At 36.1% G+C, this 13,591-nt stretch overlaps 2 protein-coding genes and 1 pseudogene across 4 annotated transcripts in view; 2 read left to right on the top strand and 1 right to left on the bottom strand.

Moving 5' to 3' along the window:
- LOC132483030 (uncharacterized) overlaps positions 1–3,348 on the bottom strand; it is a 23,132-nt gene extending 19,784 nt beyond the window's left edge. Inside the window, exon 1 of the mRNA XM_060088274.1 lies at positions 3,334–3,348. Within this exon, the coding sequence (XP_059944257.1) occupies positions 3,334–3,348 (15 nt within the window). The remainder of the gene's footprint in view (positions 1–3,333) is intronic.
- Positions 1–13,591, top strand: part of LOC132483040 (centrosomal protein of 78 kDa-like) — a 360,457-nt pseudogene that overhangs the window by 164,731 nt on the left and 182,135 nt on the right.
- The window catches only part of LOC132482994 (UDP-N-acetylglucosamine--peptide N-acetylglucosaminyltransferase 110 kDa subunit-like), a 32,705-nt gene that overhangs the window by 559 nt on the left and 18,555 nt on the right, over positions 1–13,591 (top strand). For 2 of the 3 annotated variants that reach the window (XM_060088263.1, XM_060088261.1), the window contains exons 2-3: positions 4,082–4,119; positions 7,387–7,462. The gene's annotated coding sequence lies outside the window, so the exon portion shown is untranslated. The remainder of the gene's footprint in view (positions 1–4,081; positions 4,120–7,386; positions 7,463–13,591) is intronic. The other variant, XM_060088262.1, reaches the window with a different exon arrangement.

The raw sequence follows: 13,591 nt of genomic DNA on the forward strand, positions 1-13,591 counted from the left end.
CTACGTAAACCAACCAAAATCTAAGCCTGTCAATGCCTCAGGGTGACGCACACCGCTGAGGACAACCAGTCACAAACCACCAACTAGGCTTTAAAGCGATAGCAAGTCAGGCATTTCCTTGCTTGGCTTCTGCCCTTTTAAAATAAACATCTCTGCAGCTCCTGTGGCTGGAGCGCTCCTCACCACTTCCGCTTTGGTGGTGCCTGAATTGAATCTATTTTTGCTCACGTGAAGTCTTATTTTAAACGTGCCTCAGTTTGTCTTTTAACATTGGCCGTAGAAGTTGGATTTGTGTCCAGTTTCTAGAACAGTGGTCGTCCTCTGGTCAGGCCTTAGGCGTTATGCATACAGCGTTCCTCTTCTACCACCACCTTCTGGATGCCTCCACCCACTACCAGCTCCCGCGTGTCAGATCCCCTAGATGTGGTCAGCAATGGCTTTCACACGCAGCGTGCTCACATTATAACATTGCAGACACTCCTCCGTCCTCCAGCCAGCGTGTGAACTGAAACATTACCATTCCTGTTCAAGAGCCTGCTGTGACCACTTTCCCAAACACAGCCACTCCCCAGCTGACCCTGGGTAACCACGCTTCTGAACTTGGTCTCCATCACTGCATGCATGTCTTTCTATTTAGGCTACATTTTTAAGTATTCTTAAACCTCATATAGTATTCTACTATGTTTTCTCTTCTTGCTTTTTTTAGTGTTATCTTTGCTAGGTTCATCCATGCTGACACGTAAAGATCTGTCTAGTTCATGTACTTTCCTCACTATGGAGGATTCCCATGTAGGGAAATACAATAATTTATATGTGCATTTTCCTGTTGATGGACATTTAAATTGTTTCCAATTTTCAGTATGATTTCGGTTTCAAAAAAATTTTATATACTTTCTAAATGTGACTTTACATTTACAGTTATTACAAAATATTGGCTATATTCCCCGTGTTGTACAATACGTCTTTGAGCCTATCGTACACCCAGTAGTTTACGTCTCTCACTTCCCCACCCTGTATTGCCCCCGCCTCTCCCTCCGCACTGACAACCATTAATTTGTTCTCTATATCTGTGACTCCCCTTCTTTTTTGTTATATTCGGTAGATTGCTGGATTTTTTAGATTCCATATATAGGTGATATCCTACAGTGTTTGTTTTTGTGTGACTTATTTCACTGACCACAATGCCCTCCAAGTCCATCTATGTTGCTGCAAATGGCAACATTTCTTTCTTTTTTAAGGCTTAGTAGCATGCCATTGGTTATATGTACCACATCTTCTTTACCCATTCATCACTTGATGACACTTAGGTTGCTTCCATATGTTGGTAATTGTATACGCTGATGCTCTGAACATTGGGGTGCATGTATCTTTTCAAATACATGTTTTTGAAAACACGTGTTTTTGTTCTTTTTGGATTTATACCCAGGAGTGGAGTTGTGAGGTCATATGGTGGTTCTAGTGTTAGTTTTTGAGAACCCTCCATACTGTGGTCCACAGTGGCTGCACCAGCTAACATTCCTACCAACATGTACCAGGTTCCGTTTTCTCTAAAAATTGTAGATTTTCTTCCTAGGGTTAATTGAGATGATAGTTGAATAATAACATAAGATCAGGTGAAGTCTAAAGAAATTTTAGAAAAGCTGGATAGAGTAGGAAAACTTCGGTTCGCTGGCGTCTGAATGTGAGAGAGACGCCAAGACATGTGGGCCAAGTTCTAGAGAGAAGGGAAAAACAGACGCAAGCTTGACATTTGGTGCAGCCTTTCTCCTTGGGGCATTTGCTGATTCAAATGTTACAGCCTAGGAGCTGAAAAGCCAAAGAGTTCAAAGGACTCTAACGACAGAAGCCAAACGGCAAGAACTGTTTTCCATTGATAAACAGCATTTTAACTATGTAGAAGCAGAAAATGAAAAGAAAGAACTTTGCATTACATTTAATAAAAGTTGAGGGAGATCTTTGTGGCATATTAGTGAACTTATTTGTGGAAATTTAGCCATGTACATTGTGTTGGAGAGGCACCAACAGTTCAAGATTTCTCACAATTTGAGTACACAGTTCCCTTAAATGTAGGCACGGTGGCACCATTTACATAACAATGATTTGGAGGATGTTGTGTTAGTCAGCTCTTGCTGTGATAATGCTTTGGCACAAATCACACCAAAGTCAGTTACATAAACAAGAATTTATTTTTCTTGGACCTATGGGCCAGCTGCAGTGGCTCTCTTTTAGACCTCTAGATGGCTAGTTTTGCTCCGTGTTTTGGGTCAGTTTGAGGTCTGTCACACACCTCTTCGTCTGGAGCCCAACTGTGAGGCCGCAGCTCCCAGGCCCTGTCTTCTCTAAAAGTTCATGGAAACATAAGAGGCGAGCCCAACCACACAAGCCCATTTAAGGCCTCTTCTGCTCATTTAAGGCCATTATGTCTGCTCATACTTCAGTGGCCAAAACATGTCACAGATCGAAGCTGTATTTAGAATATGTGTGTATGTTTAATGTTGGGTGCTCTCACAGAAGAAGATTGCATTTTGGACAGTGTTAGCTTAGCCTTTCCATTGGCATTTGCAAACGTGATAAACGTCGTGTGCACTTTTTCACCTTTGAGAACTTTTTGAAATTGTGGGACAATTTCTATGTGAAAAGAGGAAGGTACATTTTAGAACTCAACTCTAGTTATGGCAGTGTTGGAAGAAGAATTAATGAGATAAGGTCAATACAAATGAGAGATTGAGGATTCACATATTCATAATTAACATTAGCATTCTACAGAATATTCCTGGAGAATTGTGATGCTTGCTTTACGTGATTTTATCATAAATCATTATAATCTGACCAAGCCACTTCAGTAAAACATACATCATACAGTACATCACATTTTAGTTTTCCTACCACTGCACAACTTATCATCAGGCACAAAAGGCTACATATGGTGTGGTTCCATTTATACGAAATGTCCAGCAGTGGCAAATCCATACACACGGCAAATATTATACATTAGTGGTTGCCAGGGCTTTGGAACAGAGGGAAATAGGGACTGACTCCTTAAAATGGGTGTAGGTTTCCTCTTGGGGTGATGAAAATGTTTTGCCGCTGGACAGTGGTGAAAGTTGCACAACATTGTGACAGTACTAAATTCCACTGAATGGTACAGTGAATTGTAAAATGATCAAAATGGTGAATTTTGTGTTCTGTTCATTTTACTACAATAAAAAGGAGAAAGCATTAGGGAAAGACTTAGAGTTTGGGAAAGTAAGGTGAACTGGTCAAGAAAAAGACAGCTCTACTGTTCAGTTTTCTCTCAGCTCTCCCAGTGCATTAATCCTCAGCAAAAAGTACCCTGAACGTGTACATGATAGTCATTCAACACAGTCCAGGGAAAAGTAAATAAAATAAAAGCCAACTCTTCTTCTCTAGCACATCTATGAGAGGCTAACTTCCTGCTCAGCCACATGGACATTCATGAGGACGTTTCACTTTAGGCGTCCTCTACTTCAGTACTTTACTCACAGCTCATTCACACATGTAGGCAACAGCATTCCTTAATTCCGATGGGATCTGCAGTGCTGGTTGTGATCAGTCTCATGAAAAGAAAAGGGAAGGAGGAAAAAGCCTCCACATTGACTTGGTTGTCTTGACGAAATGGATTCAGAAGACAGCTTGAGTGTCAAACTGGAAACTTTTATTTTCCTTTTCCTTTTCTTTTTATCTTTCCCATCAGGTCTTCTGACCACTTCCCACCCCCTTCTTTCAAACAGGAGAGACACTAATTAGCTGCTTTTTTTTTGTTTGTGCTAAAACAACTGTTGTTTTGGGTTTCTTGTTGTTCGGTGAACATTATTGTTTTTACTGCCAAATGAGCTTTGGTGGTTGATGTAGGGGGTCTCTTGGGAACTAAACTTTTTCCAGTTTAAGTGGGAAAGCTTTTTTGTTTGAATGGGCTTTTACTGGGTGCTTCAAGGTTTGCTCTTGGCTCTTTGATGGGGGACTGGTTAGCACTGTGTTTCATTTGAGGTTCCGATAAATAAAGAATCCTATGTCCTCCTGGGCACTTTTTGTTAATTTTGCTGTGTGTCCTCTCTAATAGCCAGATGCAGATTCCAGGAAAATGACATATAAATGAATGTAAGTAATCTAATATTTTTAGAATTTGCTTTGGCCATACTCCTTGTCTTATTCTACTTGTAGCAGATGGCTTTAAAGAGCATTAGCTATGTATATATTAAATATAATATAAATATACAAGTATTAAATATTATATTGATATATAAACGTAATATACTAATATTTATATTAATGTATAACAATTATGTATTATATTAATATATATTTTTGCCTGGCATATATTATATACAAAATATATGAGTAATGAAATGTATTTATATGGTTAATATGTTCATAATATTAATATGATATATCCTGTAATATTGATTATAAAACAATTATATCATAATATATAAATTATAAATATATATATATACATAGATTATAAATATTTAATTATTATTATCTGATATAATATACTATAGTTAATATATTCTATATAACACAATACATAATATATTAGTATAAGACAATTATGTAATATAAATAAAATACATCTATAAAACTATATATATTTTAATTATACATTACACATACAAGTATGTATAGCTATTTATAATTTTATTTACATAGGAATCTGTTCATCATAACAATTGATGTAAAAATAGGCAATATTTTCAATCAAATGGGCCTTAACCTCACTACCTACACATAACTACTTTTACAATCGTGAACCCTGTGTAACTCATGCTTCCATATCTCTCAACCTGCTTTTCTACACATGCACATAGACACACATTTATACACGATATATATGTATACTACCAGTTTTCAGTGCAATGTATATAACTATATAATATATATAATTATATTCCCGTGTATGTATACAAATATAAATCAAAGGTATGTGTATAGGTATGTATTTCATATGTTTATATAACTATATCACACAATTAATGTATGTGTATATAAATACATGACTATGTACATACATACACAGAAATATACTTAATTTAAACAAAAGGGCCCTAAATAAACATAGTTCTCTAAGAATAAAACTAGTTATGTCTCACTGTTTCAATAACAGTTTATAGTTTTCTACTGTATGTGCTTCTATAATTGTTATGAACAATTCCCATTTGTTGAATGTTAAGTTGTTTTAATTTTTTGCCATTATTAATGAAGCTCTAAAGAATACGGTGGGCAAGATTACTTGAAAAACTCTCCTAAAGGAAAAGGGTTAGGTATGCTAGGTTAAATGTACACAACTTATTTTTAAGTGCGTGGTTGATTTTTGAAGTATGCAGTAGAAATTTCCAGGACCCATGAAAGAAGGGTGGTACATGTGTGAGAGTTATCGCTATATTAGGAGTGGATTGAAGATCTTGATAGCTTAGAACAGAAGCTGGAAATCCTGTTTTCTATATAATCTTAATCCTGATAATAGATTAGGACTGTAAGGAAAAAGAAATTTACAGGTCGAATTTACTTGTAAATATAAAAGCAAAAATTTTAAACTATGATATTAGCTACCCAAGTTCACTAGAGTAAGAAAAAGCATAAGCAAGTTAGGTCATCCAATGAATGAAAAGGTAGTTTAAAGTCAAGAATATATATCAATAGATTGAAATTACCACATTTGATTTCTTTCAACTGTCTCTTTAAAAAATTGATAAGTACTTATATTGATCTCTCTTGTACTAGGCACTGTGCTAAGTCACTTACATATTTACTCCTTAAAACCTTCTATCATCCCTGCGGGAAAGTTCTATTTTGCTTCCATTTCTTAGCTAAGACTCTAACCCCCAGGAAACTGAAGCAACATTTGTAAGTTTTTGTGGATGGTCAGTGATGGGACCAGTACAGGAACATCCAAAGTCTGTGCTTGGAAACAGTGCCACATGTTGACAGTCACATTACAGATAAAAGGAAAGGAACCATGCACTTACATAATACATTAATACCCCCATAACTGGTTAAAGGAAAAAGAAACATGTGCTTCTCTCAAAAGTTGTAAAGAAAGCACATCCATTTCTTAATATATTTCCCAATTTCTTTTGCTTGTTTTCTGACCTTTGTAGTGCATTTTGCCATGAGGCAAATTTTAATTCTTATATAATTAAATGTATCCTTTTTTCTTTGTATCTTAGAAAGGTATTCCTCATGAATACTTTATTTCATGTCTCCCAGGTTTCTGATACCTTTACAGTTTCATTATTTTTTTAACATTTAACTAGTTGCTGTATCTAGAATTTAGTAATGATAGCCATATTTTCCCACTTTTGTTGAATAATTTTTGCACCTGATCCAAAATGTGAATTTTATTTTAATCTCAATTCCCTTATGCTCTTGCATTTAATTTTAAGATGCTTCCTATTCCACTGGTTGTTCTGTCTATCTAAAACAAAATGCTACCTTAATTATAATGTCATTATAATGTAATAAATGTAGTTAGTAAACATAATATGATATATAATAAATAGCATATATAAAATAACAAAATATAATTTACCATATAACAAGGTCCAAGGAGAGCAAAACTATACAATCACTTAAAATATCAACCAAAAGATAGTTTATAAATTCAATATTCATTTGTAATTTAAAAGAAAGAGTAAAATGGGGATTGATGAATGCTTCCAAAATAAGAAGAAATGATATGTCTAAAAGAGAAAGAGGTAAATGATAAACTTTAGTAACACTGGCAATAAATGCAGGACAAGATGAGGATGCCTGATATAATGTTAAAGAAAAAGTATTATGTAACATTGTTTTTGCAGCACTGATGAGTTCAGTGAAAAGAGAATCTCATAGAAAAGAGTATCTCGTTCTTCTTAATGTCTGTACACTTGTCCATTGCATGAACATAACAGCTTATTTAGCCAATATGTTACTGATCTGCATCTGGATTTCTAGGTTTTCATGGAATTTTATTATGCACAATCGTTTCAAACACTAGGACTTCCTCTTATGTTTATATCTTTTGAAAGAAACAATATGTCCACAGATGATTTATCTGTGCTGGCTGCTAGCTGACTTTGGGTACTTCTCAGTTCTTCCCTTTACCTTCCTTGTCAATATGAAAATGGAAGGCAAGAAGGTCTCTGTTTAGAGACTGTAAAGATAGATCTTGGTGATAAAGTCTTGGTGGTAAAGGCTAAAAGTATCAACCCAGAACAAACGTTTTTCCAGCTGTAACTATGTGTGATTCCCTTGGCTTGATTCCATAGAGGATGTCAGAGAAGACTGTAGAATCTAGGTCACAGTGCTTCCAGTAGGATGGGCTAAGTCAAGTATGGTGGCATATGTAATTCAAGACAAAATAGAATGTCTCCTTTTCTCTCCTAGCAAAACTTGGTGGAGTGAATGTAGAAGTCACTGTCTGCTTTGAATTAAAGGAACACAATAAATCTTGTTTTGGAAGGTAAGTATTCTGGTCTCTTTGTGGAGATGAATTGGAAATTGTCTAGAAGAAGGAAAATGAGGTTAACCAAAGTTAAACTCATAAATAATTGAGCATTAATTAAATATCTGTGGTCTATGTTTGTCTTTGATCATAATTTCTCCCAATGTATAGACCTCTTTGATACTTGATGAATCCTTGTCAAAGATGCACTTAACAATGATTATTACTTGTGTATTAGGTTTTGCCTGGGCCCTGAAGAAACTATCCTAAATTACCAGCTATGATTGTCACTTGATTTCCTCACAGAGAACAATCAGAACTCCTTGCCTTAAGTGGCTTGGAATGTGAAACTAGTTACTCTCTTAGATATTGTTAGAGGACCCTACAGAGCCCATTGGTGAAAGTTTGGAAAACATTGGGCTTCTTAAAATTGATTCTGAACCAAAAGGATAACGGTGTTTCTGGTTCTGTTGTTAGCGTTCTCCATGGAAACATTGCTGAAGCTTCCGGACTCAATTTCCTTCCACATGTGTGAATGTCACTGAAAATGTCCAACTCCATTCTATCCCCATATAACTTCAGAAACTAAGCAAAATGAAGACTCAAAATTCATTTCAAATAATGAAATGAATATATAACGTAGAATGGAACTGGGAAATACCTGGTTTAAATTCTGGAAAGTACGAACTATACAATTCTGGATAAGTTGCTTACTCTTACTTAGTCTAATTTAATGCCCATCTCACAGGATGTTATGATGATTAATTTAATATCTTTGTATAACACACAGTGTTATGTAATTTCTTCTTGTTTCTTTTGAGTAAATTCATATCCTTAAGCAACTCACTGTAAACAATAGTTACTTACTTGGTTAAATTACTGTTATCTTCTATTATCACCTGAACTGTGTCCTGCTCAAGTTAATACGTGGAAGTCTTCACCCCCAATACCTCGTAATATGACTGTATTTGGAGATAAGGCCCTTAAATAGGTAACTGAGGTCAAATGAGGTCAAATGGGTGGGCTCTAATTCAATATGACTGGTGTCCTTATAAAAAGAAAATATTAGGACACAGACATGAACAGAGAGAAGACAATGTGAAGACAAAAGGAGAACATGGCATCTACAAACCAAGAAGAGATACCTCAGAAGAAATCAATCCTGTTGACACCTTATCTCAGATTTCTAGCCTCTACACCCGTGAGTGAGTAACTTTCTGTTGTTTAACCTCCTCAGTCTCTGATACTTTGCATTGGCAGCTCTAGGAAACTAATACAACTTTTTATGGCCTCCTTGTCTCAAGTTGAAAGTTCAATATTTGGCATCATAGCTAAGAAACAAAAATATCATCTACATTCCTTGTTGTAGTCTTTCTTCCCCATTCTCATTGCTAGTAATTTTCATATTTGGGTCTGTTTTCTGTATCTTGTAAACAGAGTGTAACGCTCATTTCTAGTCTTACTGCTAATATACAATAAATGTGCAGATACCGAATAGATTTTGGAGAAGTGCAACATATAGTTGGTACATGTGTGATATGTGTGTATTCATATAATTTATACTTTTTCTCTATTTTCTTCCTTTGGTGTGAGCTAAGATTCTCTGCTTTTGTGACTAGCGCTCCTGAATACTAATCCCTGAATTTAATTCACCAAAAATTGTCAAAAATAATAATAATATGGGGAAAGAGAGAGTGATAGAGGGAGAAGAACAAACAATCCGGCAAGGGCAGTACTGTGAATTATTAGGGTCTTCTTAATAGCATTATGTTAGTCTAGAGGAAATGACCGTAAGTATAATCAGTGAGCCCAGTTGGTCTTTACTGACTGCAAGACACATCCCTGAGTTCTGTTCTTAGTCTCCAACTGTATGATGACTACTGTCTGGAAGTATTATCTGAACGACTAAAGTCACTTAATGGAAAAGGAATATGTCTTTAGAGAAGCAACAGTAATTTTTCTATCTGATTAAAAAACAATGTTGACTGTCTGGAAACCTCAGTCATATTTGTAAGCAGAAAAGCATTGGCTATTAAAAGTGGATGATGTAAAAAGATGAGCAGAAACTTTGGCGATAGGTGTACCTGGATTTAATTCTCACTTCTACAACTTGGCAGCTGGATAGCCTTAGGCAAGTTTCATACCTCCCTGAAATTCACTTAATTCAGTCTGTAAAATGGCATAATAACTTATTATAGCATCCTTTTAGGAATTTTAAATCAGTTATTGAAATAAAAATACACACTATATAGACAAGTATGGATTCCTCAATAGGTGTTTGACCTTTCATTTCTCCAGTATCCCACCCCCATCAAATAAAGAAAAATACTTTTTAAAATTTATGAATATTTCATTGTTCTAAAGTTAAAGCCATAAAAATAAAAATAACCAAATGGCCTACTATCATACCATTAGAAGAACAAAAAAATTGGTGTTCATGAGAGTTCCAAATTAAAATACAAGTTTTCATTAGGCACCTGTTTATGCATGCTATTCTGCTCTTTACAATAAATAATTAAATTTAAAACTTATTTCCTCACTTTTAAGACTTTATTAGTTTACAAATTACATATCGACCTATGCTAAATTATATCCCGACCCATGATAATGAATTCAGAACAGAAAAAAAACACACTACACTCAAGCAGACTACATATATATATATATATTACTTAAATGCATTTATATCCTAGCGTGTCTCCTAAAGCATTGTGGTAACTCACCGGAATACAGACAATCAAATATAATGGCAAAAGCACTTAATATAAACAGGGCCAAGGAAACATAGACAGAAGATGAAGAAAAGATGAGGGAAATGTGAACAGGAGGAAATGTAGTTAATCGAGTTGTATGTTTTGACCTTAAGATTCTCTGTGTGGGGACTTCCCTGGTGGCACAGTGGTTGGGAATCCACCTGCCAGTGAAGGGGACATGTGTTCAAGCCCTGATCTGGGAAGATCCCACATGCCACGGAGCAACTAAGCCCGTGCGCCACAACTACAGAACCGGTGCCCTAGGGCCCATGAGCCACAACTACTGAAGCCCGCGTGTCACAACTACTGAAGCCCCAGTGCCTAGCACGCATGCTCCACAACAAGAGAAGCCACAGCAATGAGGAGCCCGCACACCACAACGAAGAGTAGCCCCCGCTCGCCCCAACTAGAGAAAGTCTGCATGCAGCAACAAAGACCCAACATAGCCAAATATAAATAATAAGTAAATTTATTAAAAAAAGATTCTCTGTGGATAAAACAACATGTAAATAATTGGTTACAAAGCCACATTATTTGAAGGTGCCAGACTGCACTTTAACACTCTGACACAAAGGGACAGCACAGGAAAACTATTCAAAGATAAAGATTTTTAAACCTTTGCAGCTTGAAACCTTTTAGAGCAAGTATAATGAGCTCGACACACATTTCAACACTCAACATGTTAATCACATGTTCAAAGTATGTCCCAAAGTCATTGGAAATAGCTGTTGTCTCTGTCCCTGATATCCAAAACTGATCTATGATATGTAAAACTCAGGAGGTATTGATATCCACTTTTTGGCATCTGAACAGGAAACAAAGTTGTTTCGCAGTGATAATAAAGAATGAAGTAAATGCAAAAGGATACAAAAGACAAAGTACTGAGGGAATGTATTAAGAAAACGAGTCAAACTAAATTCTGGTGAACTGGGGCCTACAATTGTACACACTCCATGGAAATACCCCAGCCTAAATACTGGCATAGGAGGAAGGATACTCTGAAGCCCATCACAGTATAATCCTTTAAAATGTCCCTTTCAAGGTTGGCTCCACTCAACACTGAGTATAGGAAATCTTCCCATCAGGGAGAAACACTGGCGGCCCAATGATTGACCAGGAAATTAACACACTAATGAATAAATGATGCTAATTTATTTCTATCCCTGACAACGGGAAACAGCACACACCCTGTGTCAATGGTATGTCCTCTTTCCCACTTTTCTAAATGGTAAATTATGTTTTTCCCTTCATTGCTTTATATCATGTGTGGCAGGCATGATGGGAAATGGCTATCAATGGTTCTGTTATTGATTTCTACCTTCATTTCACTGTGGCTAAAGAAGATACTTTGTATGATTTCAATTTCTTAAAAATGTATTGGTACTTGTATTGTGGCCTAACATATGGTCTTTCCCGGAGAATGTTCCATGTGTACTTTAGAAAAATGTGTATTCTGCTGTTGTTGAGTGGAGTGATCTATATATGGCTGTTAGGTTTAGTTGGTTAAATGTGTTATTCAGTCCCCGTGCCTCTCGACTGATCTTCTGTCTAGATGTGTTATCCATTATTGAAAGCAAGGTATTGATCTCCAACTATTATTTTAGAACTATCTATTTCTTCCTTCAATTCTGTCAATGTTTGCTTCACATATTGGGGGGTTGTTTGGTACATATATGTTTATAGTTGTTATATCTTCTTGATAGATTGAACTTGTTATTAACATATAGTGGCCTCCTTTTCCTCTTGTGATAGTTTTTGATTTAAAGTTTATTTTGTGTGATATTAACATAGCCATTCCAGATCTATCTTCCTTCCTTCCTTCCTTCCTTCCTTCTTTCCTTGCTTTCTTTTTCTCTCTCTCTTTCTTTTTTGTTACTATTTGCTTGGGATATTTTATTCTGTGCTTTAGCTTTCAAGCAACTTGTATCTTTTGAAATCAAGTGAGTTTTTTTGCGGACAGCATATACTTGGATTATGGTTGTTTTTAAAGTCCATTCTGCCAATGTTTATCATTATATTGGAGAGCTTAATCCACTTACTTTTTCAAAAATTACTGATGAGGAAGAACTTAATTCTGTCTGTTTCTTGCTTGTTTTCTGTATGTCTTATGCATTTTTTGCCCCTCATTTACTCCATTAGTGACTTCTGTGCTTAGCCGATTTTCTTGTGGTGAACTCTTGATTCCCTTTTCATTTCTTTTTGCATATAGTCTATTTATATTTTCTTTGTGGTTATCAAGAAGATTACATTTACCATTCTAAAGTTAAAACAATATAATTTCAATTGAAACCAACTTCAGTAGCACACAGAAACTCTGTTCCTCTACAGTTCCATTCCTCCTCTTTACATTACTGTTGTCACAAATTACACCTTTATACTTTGTGAGCCCAATAACATGGATTTATGATTATTTTATGCATTTGTTTTTTCAATCATGTAAGAAATAAAAAGTAGTGTTACAAGCCAATAACACAATACTGGCTTTAGTATTTGCCCATATATTTATCTTTACTGGAGATTTCTATTTGTTTCTACAGCTTCGAGTTGCTGTCTAGTGTCCTTTGATTTCAACCTGAAGGTTCAATTTAGCATTTCTCATAGGGCAGTGGTAGGAAGTTGTAAAACAAACGCCCTCAGCCTTTGTTCATCTGGGAATGCGTTAATTTCTCCCTAAGTTTTGAAACCAGTTTGGCCAAATATAGAATTTTTGGTGGACAATTTTTTTCTTTCAGCACTTTAAATATGTCTGGCCTCTTGCTTCTGTGGTTTCATATAGGAAATTAGCTCTAATCTTTTTGAGGATCCCTGCTTTGTAACAAATTTCTTTTTTCTTTCTCCTTTGTGAGAAAAGATTCTTTCTGTGTCTTTTGTCTTCTGAGAGTTTGATTGTACTGTTTCTTGCTGTGGGGTTCTTAGAGTTTCTCTTAGTCCTGAAATCAGCCAAAGATTTATAGCAACCAAACACATGCTGAACCAGGGAAGAGGTAATTTGAAAATGACAGGAAAGCTTTGTGGCATTTTTACTTGCCCTTGCCCCATCCACTGTTAGTGTAGTGATGGTCTTAAAGTGGTGGAGCCTTAATGCAGTGATAGTCTTAAAGTAGCAGCAGACCATTCCTAGTATGGGACCCTCAATCGTGCTTGAGGAGGGAGCAGAAGAGACCGTACTGTCAGATTATTCTGTGTATCTGTTCTAATCTGTCTGGGAGCTCCCTGAAGGACTGACACAAGATGCTTATCTCTGTCTTAGCTAACTTGGAACACAGTCTGGAAAAGCGGCGGTCATTGCTCAAAAGAAGAGCCAGGTGAACTAACAAAGCACAGAAGGCTGGGGCAGAAGACTGTGCACTGAAATACAATAGACCACAGAAGATGCAGGAGCCAAAGCCGGGGG

The sequence above is a fragment of the Mesoplodon densirostris genome (genome assembly GCF_025265405.1).
Source record: "Mesoplodon densirostris isolate mMesDen1 chromosome Y unlocalized genomic scaffold, mMesDen1 primary haplotype SUPER_Y_unloc_2, whole genome shotgun sequence".
Taxonomy (NCBI): domain Eukaryota; kingdom Metazoa; phylum Chordata; class Mammalia; order Artiodactyla; family Ziphiidae; genus Mesoplodon; species Mesoplodon densirostris.